This window comes from Symphalangus syndactylus, chromosome 5, assembly GCF_028878055.3.
Source record: "Symphalangus syndactylus isolate Jambi chromosome 5, NHGRI_mSymSyn1-v2.1_pri, whole genome shotgun sequence".
NCBI lineage: Eukaryota > Metazoa > Chordata > Mammalia > Primates > Hylobatidae > Symphalangus > Symphalangus syndactylus.
Window position 1 is genome coordinate 114,806,851 of NC_072427.2, and position 15,720 is coordinate 114,822,570.

The 15,720-nt window shown below is 37.6% G+C and overlaps 1 protein-coding gene across 1 annotated transcript in view; it reads left to right on the forward strand.

Annotated features, from left to right (window-relative positions):
* Positions 1–15,720, forward strand: part of SAMSN1 (SAM domain, SH3 domain and nuclear localization signals 1) — a 163,367-nt gene that overhangs the window by 13,101 nt on the left and 134,546 nt on the right. Inside the window, 1 exon segment of the mRNA XM_055279301.2 lies at positions 344–475. Within this exon segment, the coding sequence (XP_055135276.2) occupies positions 344–475 (132 nt within the window).

Here is a 15,720-nt window from a genome sequence, read left to right on the forward strand (position 1 = left end):
TATTGGTGTCTCAAAAGGCATTTATTTAGTTTTTTGAACTTAATGTCTTCAACATACCTCTTGAGGAATTCCCTCATTGTGTGCCTGCCTCTGCAACACTTAGACTCTTGTTTAAATTCTTGGCTCTGTAATAACGGTGGGAATAATGATTCCTGGCTGTGTAATAATTCCTGGCTTTACTGTATTGTTCACGGTTGAAAGTTAGCATACTGTAAACTCTTAATCCCTATGCCCAGGATAATTTAAATAAAGTACTATATAAAGATGGGTGGATACATTAGGCACCTTTTCAGGGAAAATTATTATTCTGTTATTCCTTGACTTGTAAATCTCTGTATTGCAGGAGGGCTCTATGGATAGCTTATATGAGCCGATCCCAGAGCAACAAGCTAACCCAGAAAACACGTCTAGTAGAACTGATTCTCCTATCCCACCCTTTGGAGAGAGTGAACAAACACCAAACAATCTCTTCGTGGTGAGTGAAGCATTGACTGGAGTGGATTTTTTTTTCTCTATTATAGATCTAGAATCTCTTGCCTAATGATACCTATTAATACAGCAAAAATTCACTGTTCTCAGAAAGTTATTCCTTTTCCTTTAGTTTCTGATTTTCTCTTTCTTGTCTTTTTTATGATTTTGGTTTATCAATATGAACCACCATTTATTGAATGTGCACTAGATGATTATGTAAGTTAACACAATCCTCAAAGCAACCTTATGACTATAAATAATTATATCATTTTCTAGATTTGGAAGTTGCGAGAAAGAAAGGCAAGATAAGATACTAAAGGATATAAACTATTAAGTGTTAAAGTTGGCATTTAAACAGATATATATCTGAATCAGTAGTTTCTGGCAAATCAGGTGGTGGTTGTGGGGGAGACCTAGATTTATAGCATTTGTCAATTTCCACAGTGTAATTGCTCCACCATGGCCAATTTCAAGCTACCCATAGTTTAACTACAGGTTTGCAGTATCTGAATATTTAGTTAATAATTATCTCAAGCGCTGATTCTGGCACATCACTGGCTGTTTTCAAAGTTTATGCTCTAACCACTATAATAAACTGTTTCTTGAATTTATGGATACACACCATCGTTTCTAAAAGGTAAGTGTTACAAAAAGGCAAATGCAAATTGTTTTGTGAATTATCTTTAAAATTACTAGAGATAGAGTTCTCTGCATTATACAAAATTGTACCTGTCCTGTTTACCAGTGCTGGCTATTCTAACTCTTAGGCAATTGACCTGTATTTAAAATACAGTCGACCCTGGAACAACATGAGTTCAAGCTGTGCGGGTCCACTTATACGCAGATTTTCTTTCGCCACAACTGCTCCTATTCCTCGACCTCCTCAGCCTACTCAATGTGAAGATGACAGGAATAAAGACCTTTATGATGATCCACTGCCACTTAATGAATAATAAATGTAATAAATGCTCATGTTTTTATTAACATTTTCTTTTCTCTAGCTTACTTACTTGTAAGAATACAGTATATAATACATATAACATACAACATGTGTATCGATTGACTATTTATGTTATCAGTAAGTCTTCCAGTCAATAGTAGACTATTAGTAAAGTTTTTAGGGAGTCAAAAGTTATATGAAAATTTTGGACTACATGGGGTGTCAACAACCCTAACCTCCATGTTGTTAAAGGGTCAACTATAATTTAATACATATAAACTTCTTTTACTTTTGTTGTGGCTTAGGACAATATAAAACAGCCTATGTCTACTACAGATAAGGAACATCCATATACTTACAGATTTAGATGCCACTTCCTGTCCTTAAAATCACACTTTTCCTGATAACACAAAAAGGAATAATGATCATTTATTCAATGCCTTATTTGTGTAAGGTAATATATGTATACATGAAATTATTTTGTTTATTCTCACAACAATTTTAGAGAGATTTAGAAATGTTGAAAAGGTTAAATAACTTGCCCACTCAAAGAGAGGATGCACCAGGATTCAAACTCAGATCTTTTTTGCTTTAGAGAAAGGGTAACAACAAATTACTTTTAAGTTTTGCACTTACCTTCACATATACCTATTTTGTTCTTTGGGTACATTAAAAATGGCTTATCATCATAGCTTCCAAAGTTTTGGTTTTTTGAAAGTTTGGAGCAATTAGAAAGCAATGTTAGAAAGCAAGTTATTATAATAATGTCTCAGTAACATAAAAATAATACAAAAATATTTTTAATGCAGTGGAAACTCTTCCCTTGCCTTTACACCTTTTTGAGTGTCTCTAAGATGTTGGTGTTGCTAGATATGCATAAGAGGGGCAATAAATCCCAGCACTTTGGGAGGCCAAGGCAGGCGGATCACGAGGTCAGGAGATCGAGACCACGGTGAAACCCCGTCTCTACTAAAAATACAAAAAATTAGCCGGGCGTGGTGGCGGGCGCCTGTAGTCCCAGCTACTCGGAGAGGCTGAGGCAGGAGAATGGCGTGAACCCGGGAGGCGGAGCTTGCAGTGAGCCGAGATTGCGCCACTGCACTCCAGCCTGGGCGACAGAGCAAGACTCCGTCTCAAAAAAAAAAAAAAAAAAAAAAGAGGGGGCAATAATATTTTGCACATATTAGTGTGAGAGATATAAACCATTCACATGGAGGCTATCAATTGACATTGCAAATTGTTCGTAAGCATTTTCACCCTACAACTAAAAAGAAAAATTGAATAGGCTGAAAAGCCTGAAGATACTTTCTTAAATTTGTGAGTTTAGTAAATATGCATAAAAACCGAACCATTTCATGGCCAACTAGTCTACTAAAATTTTTTCAAACTTCATTTATATTGCAAAAGAAGACGAGAATGATAAAAACATGATTTAAATTGCTATAGCTCTGTCTCTTTCTGTAATTTCTCAGCATTTAATTAAAAACATATGTATACATACAAACATGTATGTATGTATACAGGCATACTGAAAACTCAGTTCAACCCTCGATTTCACCTTTTAGCTCTTGAATTATGCCATTCTGATCAAATTATTATTAATACTTATTATATTCCTAATGAAAATTATTTCACAGCTTAGACGAATAAAGTCAATTTTTTGAATAATTAAATCAAAATATTTTAAGTACCTGCTTTCTTAGTATCCCCAGTTAATGGTTTGGAGCTTTCCTAAATTTCCTTCTCAGCCTTTGAGGAATAGATTTTTTTCCTTTTCTCCTGGTATTGGCACTTCCTTCCTCCATCTTGACGTAAGGAAAAAAAGTTTCGGACCACACTTAAGAGTACCAAAAAAAAATATATTATTGCATTTGGACTGATTCTTCAGAAATACTCTGAAATCACCCCTAAAGCTAATGGAGTTATGGCTCAAGCTCCCAGTCCTCGATCTGGGTATTTGTAACCTTTCCAGAGAAGAGAGTTACTCCCAAAATCTCTAGAACCAACCTGACAATACAACTATTTGTTACGGAGGAAACTATAGCCCTTAATAAAAATAATGTCAGTTGCCACATGAATTGAAAAAGGAAAATCAAAATGAGAGAAGAATCCTTGGCTTTTGACTTCCCTTATGAAATATATTATTTATTCATACTTACTAGGAATTTCACCCTTTGGATATCACTGCTTTGAACATAGTGGGAATTCCATAGATGAACATAAGATCATCAATATTCTCAAAAGAGATGTTCCAGTGTAGTTCATATGTGCAATTATAGGGTAGAGGCATTGAACAGAAAGAGGTTTATTTGGGGGTTTTAAATGAAGAATATCATACATCATCATAAATATCTAGTTTGTATTTTAATTGCAGTTTCAGGAAGGTTGATAATGGATAGCTCGTCCAAAGAGAAACTGATTTAAGATATGGGACATTATTAAATGTTTCAAAGAGAAATAATAAGTGATCCACTTGCAGTATATTAGGAAAGGCATAAAGTGTTGGAGGACAACTGCCAAAAACTAGCGGGAGTGAACAAGCATGCAGCTAAGTAAATGCGCTGAAAAAAAAACTAACATATTAGCCTAAGGACTGATCATTCCATAATGTTATTTTAAATGTAGCCTGTAACTGCTTGCTTCTTTATCTATTTTAGTATCTCCTTATGTCTGAAGCTCACAAAGTATTTGAATTAGAAAAAGAGTGAGAATGCTATGGTTTGAATGTCTCTCCTAAAGTTCATGTGTTGGAAATTTAATCCCCAGTGCAATCATATTGACAGGTGGGACCTTTAAGAAGAGATTAATAGATCATGACAGCTCTAACCTTACAAATGGATTAATGTCATTATCATGAGAGTGAGTTTGTTATCGAGAGTGGGTTTGTTATAAAAGCCAAGTTTGGCCCTCTCTTGTTCTCTTTGTTTTGCCCTCTTTTGCCCTTTTGCTTTCTACCATGGAATGACACAGGAAGAAGGTCCTCACGAGATGTGGCCCTTCTGTCTTGGACTTCTCAGCTTCCAGAAGTGTGAGCCAGTAAATTCTTGTTTGCTATAAATTACCCAGTCTCAGGTATTCTGTTATAGCAACACAAAACAGATTAAGACAGAGAACATAAAATGTTTGTATCTCTGCCAATTTGGGGTTAACTGGATCAAGTCTGAATTATCTGACTTGCTGTCTACATTGATTGAAGTAAGCAAATAATTGTCAATTTTCCACTTCACTTTGTATCTCATAAATTGATAGAAAACTTGAGCCTTTGTTTATTTTTTTTTTAAATTTTATTATTATTATACTTTAAGTTTTAGGGTGCACATGCACAATGTGCAGGTTTGTTACATATGTATACATGTGCCATGTTAGTGTGCTGCACCCATTAACTCGTCATTTAACATTAGGTATATCTCCTAATGCTGTCTCTCCCCCCATCCCCCACCCCACAACAGTCGCCGGAGTGTGATGTTCCCCTTCCTGTGTCCATGTGTTCTCATTATTCAATTCCCACCTATGAGTGAGAACATGCGGTGTTTGGTTTTTTGTCCTTGCGATAGTTTGCTGAGAATGATGGTTTCCAGTTTCATCCATGTCCCTACAAAGGACATGAACTCATCATTTTTTATGGCTGCAAAGTATTCCATGGTGTACATGTGCCACATTTTCTTAATCCAGTCTATCGTTGGACATTTAGGACTGTAAACTAGTTCAACCATTGTGGAAGTCAGTGTGGCGATTCCTCATGGATCTAGAACTAGAAATACCATTTGACCCAGCCATCCCATTACTGGGTATATACCCAAAGGATTATAAATCATGCTGCTATAAAGACACATGCACACGTATGTTTGTAGTGGCACTATTCACAATAGCAAAAACTTGAGCCTTTTAAAAATGTGCTTAAATGTGGATCAAAGGCATTGTTCCTATTATTCATATATTTTGCATAGTGGTCATTCAATAAATATTTGTAAGCTAAATAAATGGATCAGTGAAGGTTCATTACTCAAGCTAAAGAAAGTCTTAATAATAATGGAGAGCCAATGATACAGCGGATAAAATTGTCAGCTTTGGATTTGAGCAGTTATGGACTCTCTTTCTAGCTCTATCACTTAGAAGCTATATGACCTTGGAAAGTTGCTTAAAGTCTTGCAGTCTCCATTTCCTTACACTGTAGAACGAGGTGAATAATGTTCTGTATAAATTTGCCAAATTCAACTGTGGAAAACAGAATCTACTCTTGCTACTAGAAGCAGGCAGGATTTAGCATAGAAGTTAGAGAACCCTCAGAAGGGCTGATTTTCACACTCTAGAGTAGGGACTGAAAATCATAGCCTTAGGCAGCCCGTAATTGGATCATACACGAGCTAAAAATGGCTTTTATATTTTTAAAAGTATCTTTAAAAACAGAAACAAAAAAAGGAGACAATAGAATGCAATAGAAACTGTGTCTCACAAACCTAAAATATTTCTATCTGATTTTCACAGAACAAGTTTGCTAACCCCTGCCCTAGAGCTACACTGTGCAACCAGAGGTGGCAATTGAGTACTTGAAAAGTGGTTAGTCCAAATGCAGATGGACAATAAGTGTAAAATATATAATATGTTTTAAAGACTTCTTATGAATAAAATGAGTAAAACATAGGTTATTAATAATTTTGTAATGATGATTTGATGAAGTGATAGTATTTGATATATTTTAGGTAAAAAGGAAATTTTCCCCATTTCCTTTAACATGGCTACTGGATGTGGCCTCCACGTTCACATCCTACTTTCCAAATTTCACATGGATGCATAGAATCTGCCAAGTCTAAATCATATCTGCTAGCCAAGCTTTGTGGGAATGTATATAATATGATTTTTAGTCTTCTGGTTTTCGCAAAGAGAAAGACACACCAGAAGGTAGGTGGGGGAATGTTAAGGGGAAGTCTACCATGTCCACCACTCTCCCCTCCCAGGGTCTTTAATCCTTATCATAACTGTTGTCACTACACTCAAACCAAAACACACACACACAAAAACAGTGCCATCTCACCACTGGAACTCCTTTGCAGTGTATGTGAAGGATGGCTGGCTTTCAGAAGGTGGCTCTCTTTTGTCTCTAGAGAATATAATTTGTGTTAAGCTGGCCCCAGGCACAGCTTTATGGTAACATTTAAAATTAGTTGGATATAACAACCCACCTGCAATACTTGGGTTCTCTAAACTGTTAATAGATTAAGACCTTTTTTTTTTTTTTATCAGTTAAGATACAGACAGATGACCAAAAAAAGCAAGATTATTTAATCACATTATTTTAGACAATAAATCACAAACAAAGGAGTTGATACACAAAATCTTTGCTGCAACTTCTGTCAGTCATTCTCAATAGCAGCTGAACTGAAGGATTACCTGAAGACAAACAGATACCCAAACCCCATCTTGGACCTATTACATTGCTAAAAGACAATTACAGCTGCCCTATCCATTAGAAATATAATGTGACTCACACATTTTAGTTATTCTAGTTGTCAAAATAAAATGTTTTAAAAAGAGAGACAGGTTAAATTAATTTTAATAATATATTGAATTAAGCCAATATAGCTAAAGCATTATCATTTCAACATGTAATTAATACAAAATTAATGAGATTTTTGTATGCTGGTTTCTAAACTAACACTTTGAAATCTGATGTGTATTTTATAGTTAAGAGCACATTTCAGTTCAGATGCTGAAACTTCAATGCTTACAGTGCAATCAGTCCCAGCGAAAAAAATCTCACCTTTGGTTTTAAATTAAAATTAAAATTAAATTAAATTAAAATTCACTTCCTAAGTTGTATCAGCCACCTATTAAGCACTCAATAGCCACTTGAGACTATGGATGGCTGCCATATTGGACAAGGTAGGATTGAAGGCTTGAAATTGCTGATGGCGCAGAGGCATAAAAGTAACCAGATAATATCAATTCTCCTCTTCACTTAGGGAAGTATAGATGTTAAAGTATAAAAATGTTTGATGATAGGCAATTAGTTATATACTTTTTGAAAGAGCACAGATGTTAAAGTATAACAATACTTGATAATAAACAGTTATACACTTTTTTTTGTTTGTTTTTTTGAGATGGAGTCTCGCTCTGTTGCCCAGGCTGGAGTGCAGTGGCATGATCTTGGCTCACTGCAAGCTCCACCTCCCGGGTTCAAGCGATTCCACCCCCAACCCCACCCCTGCCTCAGCCTCCCAAGTAGCTGGGACTACAGGTGCACGCCACCATGCCCAGCTAATATTTTGTATTTTAATAGAGACAGGGTTTCACCATGTTGGCCAGGATGGTCTCAATCTCCTGATCTCATGACCTCGTGATCCACCTGCCTCGGCCTCCTAAAGTGCTGGGATTACAAGCTTGAGCCACCACGCCTGGCCAGTTATACACTTAGAGATAAAATTATAGGAAACACATCCGTGCCCAGCTAATTTTTTGTATTTTAATAGAGACAGGGTTTCACCATGTTGGCCAGGATGGTCTCAATCTCCTGATCTCATGACCTCGTGATCCACCTGCCTCGGCCTCCTGAAGTGCTGGGATTACAAGCTTGAGCCACCACGCCTGGCCAGTTATACACTTAGAGATAAAATTATAGGAAACACATCCATTTACCAGTGAGGAAGCTGAGATTAGTGACTTGACTGCAGTGACAGATGGAGTCTAGGCTGGAGTTCTGGATCCCAAGTAGTAGTCCTGTTTTTTGGTCTCTCTGCCACAAGTGTGTGTGGTGGCAGTGGGGTGGGGGGTTATGTGCATGCACGTGTACACAAGAGTGAGAGAGATTAAGAGGGGATGATTAGAAGAGTGTCTTTTTGGGAGATGAGAAGTGAGGAAGAGGGAACAATGGTAGGAAAAATAACCCAACCTTATAATATATGTGCTAAATATATTCTGATATCTAGAGAACATAGTGAAAAGAACTTGAGATGGCTGAATAGACTTACATTTTATTTCTGCTCTCAGACTGGGAACTGTGTCTTTGGGGATGTGATTGAATTTCTTTGACCCTAAGTTTTCTGAGCAATAGAATATGGATAAAAATTTCTGTCTCTTGCAGAAAACCAAAACACTGCATGTTCTCATTCATAGGTGGGAATTAAACAATGAGAACACTTGGACACAGGGCAGGGAACATCACATACTGGGGCCTGTTGTGGGATGGGGGACTGGGGGAGGGATAGCATTAGGAGAAATACTTAATGTAAATGATGAGCTGATGGGTGCAGCAAACCAACATGGCACATGTATACCACATTGTGCACATGTACCCTAGAACTTAAAGTATAATAATAATAATAATAAAAAATTCTGTCTCTTGGTTTGCAGCAAGCATCAAATGTTGTAACCCACTTTAAGCACCTCGCATGGTGCATGCTAATGATCATCACCTTTCCTTCTGCAAACCACCATACCTGGGCAGAGTAATCTTTTAATTTAGTATCCTTGATTAAATGACTTTAAGTCAAACTCTTACGTAATCTTGGATGTTATTTTAAAATAACTGCTTAAAATAATTTGTAATCAATGCTTCTTATCTAAAAGTATTGATTTTTACTGGACAAGAAGAAGCAACAAGATTTATTTTTGATGTGCATTAGAAAACCCAAGCTTTTAATCTCCACAAATTGCCTCAAACACCTAGGTGTAGTGCAGTGTTTGACAATTCAGCCTTAGATTTCCCACCAAACGTAGACAGCTGCAAACAAGAACATCTACTATAGTGGTATTTTTTCACCTACTAATTCATATTTCAGGATTTTCTTTTCCTTTTAAATTTTTTTTAAATTTTTTTCACTTTAAGTTCCGGGATACATGTGCAGAACGTGCAGGGTTGTTACATAGGTATATGTGTGCCACGGTGTTTTGCTGCACCTATCAACCCATCATCTAGGTTTTAAGCCCCGCATACATTAGGTATTCGTCCTAATGCTATCCCTCCCCTCGTCACTGCTCCCTAACAGGCCCTGGTGTGCGTTGTTCCCCTCCCTGTGTCCATGTGTTCTCATTGTTCAACAGCCACTTACAAGTGAGAACATGTGATGTTTTGTCTTCTGTTCCTGTGTTAGTTTGCTGAGGATAATGGCTTCCAGCTTCACCCATGTCCCTGCAAACGACATGATCTCATTCCTTTTTATGGCCGCATAGTATTTCATGGTGTATATGTACCACATTTTCTTTTCCAGTCTATCATTGATGTACAGTTAGATTGGTTCCATGTCTTTGCTATTGTGAATAGTGCTGTAATAAACATAAGTGTGCATGTATCTTTATAATAGAATGATTTATATTCCTTTGGGTATATACCCAGTAATGGGATATATGGGTCAAATTGTGTTTCTGGGTCAAATGGTATTTCTGGTTCCAGATCCTTGAGGTATCACCACACTGTCTTCCACAATGGATGAACTAATCACATTCCCACTAACAGTGTAAAAGCCTTTCTATTTCTCCACATCCTTGCCAGCATCGGTTTTTTCTTGACTTTTTAATAATCACCATCTGACTGGCGTGAGATGGTATCTCATTGTGGTTTTGATTTGCATTTCTCTAATGATCAGTGTTGAGCTTTTCTTCATGTTTGTTGGCTGCATAAATGTCTTCTTTTGAGAAGTATCTGTTCATCTCCTTTGCCTACTTTTTGATGGGGCCGTTTATTATTTTTCTTGGAAATTTGTTTAAGTTCCTTGGAAATTCTGGATATTAGACCTTTGTCACATGGTAGATTGCAAAACTTTTCTCCCATTCTGTAGATTGCCTGTTCACTCCAATGATAGTTTCTTTTTCTGTGCAGAAGCTCTTCAGTTTAATTAGATCCCATTTGTCAATTTTAGCTTTTGTTGCAATTGCTTTTGGTGATTTCATCATAAAATCTTTGCCCGTGCCTGTGTCCTGAATGATATTGCCTACGTTTTCTTCTAGGGTTTTTTTTTTTTTTTATAGTTTTGGGTTTTAAATTTAAGTCTTTAATCCATCTTGAGTTAATTTGTATATAAGGTGTAAGGAAGGGGTCCAGTTTCAGTTTTCTGCATATGGCTAGCCAGTTTTCCCAGCACCATTTATTAAATAGGGATAATGATAATAATAAAATTAAATATTTTAAAAATCCAAGTTTAATTTTTTATATACTTATTCATCAACATTTTGTACTGATAAAAAGCACTGGAAAAAATCCATTAAATTATTCCCAGCTACTAGATGTTAATGAGAAAGTAATATAGCAGATTCAAGCATAGTTTTAAAGACAAACAATATGATATGTGTCCAACAGTTGGTTAGAGCTCAGCACTAATGAGGCCAAGGTCAGGGGTTAATCCCCTCATGGCTAGTTAGTTTTGTTCTATTTCATAGCCAAAGGCAGCATCCATGACCTCAGATAGCTGACTTGGATATGCACGCTATTGATCATTAGGGAGTTTCGGCTGAAGGATAGAGGGCACCAGCACAAAACCATTGCCCATTATGGGAAGAACAACTGAAGGGTAGAACTACCCTGCTCCATTAGTCCATGAAGACTTTCCTTTACTATAATCAGTATTAGGCCACCAGGTATAATTCTCCACTTTCAACTTGGGATAACTTATCAGACAATAGTAAGAGCATCAAAATAGAAAACTGAATTCTCCTCCTGGCTTGGTTCCTAAATAGAACTTGATTAAGTCATTAACCCATCCAGAACCCAGTTTTTACCTCTATAAATGAGCAGAGTTATGCCAGATTTTTTTTTTTTTTTTGAGACAGAGTCTCGCTCTGTTGCCCAGGCTGGAGTGCAGTGGCGCCATCTCGGCTCACTGCAAGCTCCGCCTCCCGGGTTCACACCATTCTCCTGCCTCAGCCTCTCCGAGTAGCTGGGACTACAGGCGCCCGCCACCACGCCCAGCTAAGTTTTTGTATTTTTAGTAGAGACGGGGTTTCACCGTGGTCTTGATCTCCTGACCTCGTGATCCACCCGCCTTGGCCTCCCAAAGTGTTGGGATTACAAGCGTGAGCCACTGCGCCCAGCTGCTGCTGCTTCTATCACAGTTAGGAAGTGGCCAAATCAAGAAGCTACTACCACAATAGCTGGATCCAGAACCACACTGTCTCCACTGAAGTTTGTGACATTAAAAATAGATGCACACACCTTGCTGTTTCCCTGTGTTAGTCAGGTTTTGTATCAGTGTCTTAAGTTAGCATCTGTGATAGATGTGACCTAAACAACATATCTTATTCTAGTAGCGAGAGAAGTTAGATGTGTTTTTTTCTTTCCTTCCCTCCCTCCCTCCCTCCCTCCCTTCCTTCCTTCCTTCCTGCCTTCCTTCCTCCTACTTCTCTTTTTTCTTCTCTTCCTCTTCTTATTCCTTCTTCTACACATTGATTTTCAGATCAATGAAAGACAGATGTCCACTTCAGCAAGAAAATATATATTCAAAATATCTAGAGAGTAACATAAGTAACTTTGATTAAATTCTGATTTATAAGTATCAAGCCTAACTTCTATAAGAATCCCCAGAAGGAATTCCTAGAAATAATGCAATACAGTAATTAGAAGCACAAAATTTGGGGAAGGAAGTCAAACAAACATTATAAAAGTCCCATCTCGGGTGGGGCACGGTGGCTCACGCCTGTAATCCCAGCACTTTGGGAGGCGGAGGTGGGCAGATCACGAAGTCAGGAGTTTGAGACCAGTCTGGCCAATGTGGTGAACCCCGTCTCTATTAAAAATACAAAAAATTAGCCAGGTATGGTGGTGGGCACCTGTAATCCCAGCTACTCTGAAGGCTGAGGCAGGAGAATTGCTTGAACCCAGAAACCCTGGGTGACGGAGCAAGACTCTGTTTCAAAGCAAAAAAACAAAAAACAGAAAACAAATCCCATCTTGGACAAGTTCCTTGAACTCTTTAAGCCCTTGTTTCTTCTCCTATAAAATGAGAAAACTATTTGTTACCTCTTAATTATCAGGTGAGAATAAAAAGTGACAATGTATTTTATACTATTAGCAGGAAGGCTGGGACAAGGTAAATGATCAATAGCAGGTGTTAACTCTAAGTACATAACTGTGGTTCGTAGTTTAATGGTACAAGTCCCATGGAGAACATGAGATTTAAGCTTAGCTTAAAAAGGAAGAACTAGAGTTAAAAATGATGAAAGAGAGGTGTTGAAGATATTATCACTGCACAGTGTCCCAGAACCTTTCACAAAAGGTCTTAAAAAACCACTTAGAGTCTAGTGTCTTATAAATGGGTAAATGGACACATTGAAATGTGACATGTCATCTTAGAATAGGTGAGTAATGGAGAAGTCAAAGTAGGTGACTCCCAGGTTGGTATTCTAACCACTTAACTGCATTTCTTACTTGACTTAAACTATTAAAATTGAGAGTTTTTTGTTCTGTCTTATATTACCGTCAGCATTGACATAGCTATTAATAGCATAGACACTAAAGGAAGAAGATGAGATTAACAATGGCATCCATCAGCTGGGTCTTCATGAAACTGTGGACAAGAGGAGTCAATGTCGAAACAGTGCACGTAATCCTTTTCTTGACTTTGAGATTGTATAATGACTCATAACAAGCCAATATGTAAAACACAGGTTACGTTGACTAGAAAGACTGCACTTTTCTTTCATTTTTATTGTTTCTTGTCATAGCTACGATTACGTACAGCTGTTCTTCTGCCACCAATTCACGTATGAAAACCTTTCTGTAGTTTTAATTGGTTTTGTCCCATAAATAGAGACGTATGTTAAAATAAAATGAAATCAGTAGATTAAGGTTAATTGTGCTCTGTTCTTTTTTTTGTTTCCTAGGCTTACAGGAGAACTACTAATTGAATCTGATGAAAGCCATGGTTATCTCTTTAATCATCTTTAAAAAAAAAAAAAAAGAGCTGTAAAGCAAAAAAGCCCGTTCCTACTTTAATTTTCTCTTAAAAGCATTTGTCATCGCTACTGACATTGGACTGAACTACTGTAGATCAGGAAGCACGGATTGTTTCTTCAGAAAGGGATTTTAAAGTTCCTGTTCATCAGCCTTCGTTTTATACATGGACACCTGACTGAGCTCTCAGGGGGGTCCTCGGTCTTGTCCAGTTTAGTAGCAGCCCTGGGAGAGTCAGCCAGGTTCTGGGGCACCAGTTCGGTGCTTTTCCATTGCAAAGATGGAATTTCACTTTTTTTTTTTTTTTTTTTTTTTTTTGAGATGGAGTCTCGCTCTGTCACCCACGCTGGAGTGCAGCGGCGCGATCTCGGCTCACTGAAAGCTCCGCCTCCTGGGTTCACGCCATTCTCCTGCCTCAGCCTCCCGAGTAGATGGGATTACAGGCGCCCGCCACCATGCCCGGCTAATTTTTTTGTATTTTTAGTAGAGGTGGGGTTTCACCGTGTTAGCCAGGATGGTCTAGATCTCCTGACCTCATAATCCGCCCGCCTCGGCCTCCCAAAGTGCTGGGATTACAGGCGTGAGCCACTGTGCCTGGCCTGGAATTTGACATTTTTACCCATCGGATTTCCTATCACATTTTTTTGCAAGTTTATTTGGCTTGCTCTTCTTTCATTTGTGGCTGTGAAGATTAAAGAAGATAATAAGTGGCAGGAAACACGGCACTTAATAAACATTAGTTGTTCTTTCTCTTTCTAAAACCTTGTGTAAATATAATTTTATAAATCACATTTAAGGACACTTAAGAGACCTCTGTTTTAAGACATCTGGAAGGGAATCTTTTTGAAAAGGAGGAATCTTTTATAATGCAAATAACCATCCCCTAGGTAACCTGCTTTGCCATCCTGGATATTTATAGTGCTCTGAGAAGAGTTTGTTGCTTTAGGATTGACATAAAGCTCTCTTCGCACACTAGCAGACAAATGGCAAAGTTCGTGCAATTTACCAGCCCTCTTCCTGATGGATTATGGCCCCTGTGCATTCCCCAGGCACTATAAGCTACAGGACCTGCCCTGCGATGAGAGGCTGTGTGTGGATGCTGTATACCACCCTCTTAGAGAAACCAGAATTCATTAGCCGTATGGGGTTGTTAACTTGAAGACAAGAGCTGGACAGGCTTGCAGGAAAGCCTTACTTTTCCCATCAGAAAGAGCTGATTGTTGCTTTTCCTTCTTCATTTTATTCTCACAGGAGAATAAAATCTCTTTTCCCTGAGAACCATAACATTATTACAGTAATATGCTGGGGGGGGGGGGCCTCTAATGCACAGTCTGTCATCTAAATTCATTGGTTCCTGAAGTGTCCACTTTTAATTAACTGTGCTGTCATAAATTGCTGGGCATTCTTTGATGATGATGATGGCAGCTACAAAATGATTAATACCTTTAAAACACATCAGTGTGCTGTCTACACACTTTTCTTCAAATAGTACTAAATTATTAGTATTAGTGCTTAAAGAAGGGTTCTTTCTGAGTTGTTTAGTAGTGACATGTGGTATTACATTTCTCTGCATTTTTGTAGCTAATCTCCCTTCTGGCCAATAGTGCTTCTTTGTGAAATTTCTGACCTAGATGATTGGTAGATTTTGTATGTATGCCATCAAGCATAGAAGTAGTATCATGTAGTAGTGAAGACACCACGCACAAAACCCTAGTTTTATCACTTACTAGTTGTGTGAGCTTAGGCAAGAATGTTGACTGCTCTGTGCCTCTGTTTACCCATCTATAAATTTACCTATAAATTGAGGTTAATTGTAATAGTATCAACCCTACAGATTGTTGTGAGGATTAAATTAATTACTGCACAAAAAGCATTTAGAACTATGCTTGATACTGTATGTATTCCACCGTTATTATTCTGCAAATGTGTAAAATCAAGAAATCACAAAAAGGATAGGATTTTATCCTTGTCATTCTTAGTAACTTGCTTTTTTAACTGACTGGGCTCTGACATTTACCAACATTCCGCTTTGCCATAGTGATCCCATTCATAACTTGGGAGACTTCTCCTTCATTGGATTTTTTCCATACGTTTGCAATCAGGTATGGAGGAAGGCAGTAGGACTTCTTCACATTTGTGATCACTTGTTACCAGTCACTTAAATCTTCTTGTTTTGAGAATACAGTTGATAGCTCAATATATATTTTTTCATCTTTCTGATTGCCTTAGATACACTGAAAAATTAGTCTATTAACTTTTCCTTTTTTTATTTTAAAATTGTTTTATTTTATTTTATTTTATTTCATATTTTAGTTGACACAATAATTGTACATATTTGGGGAGTATACAGTGGTGTTTCGATATATATCATGTATAGTGATCAGATCAGAGTAAGTAGCACGTCCATCATCTCAAATATCATTTCTTTGTG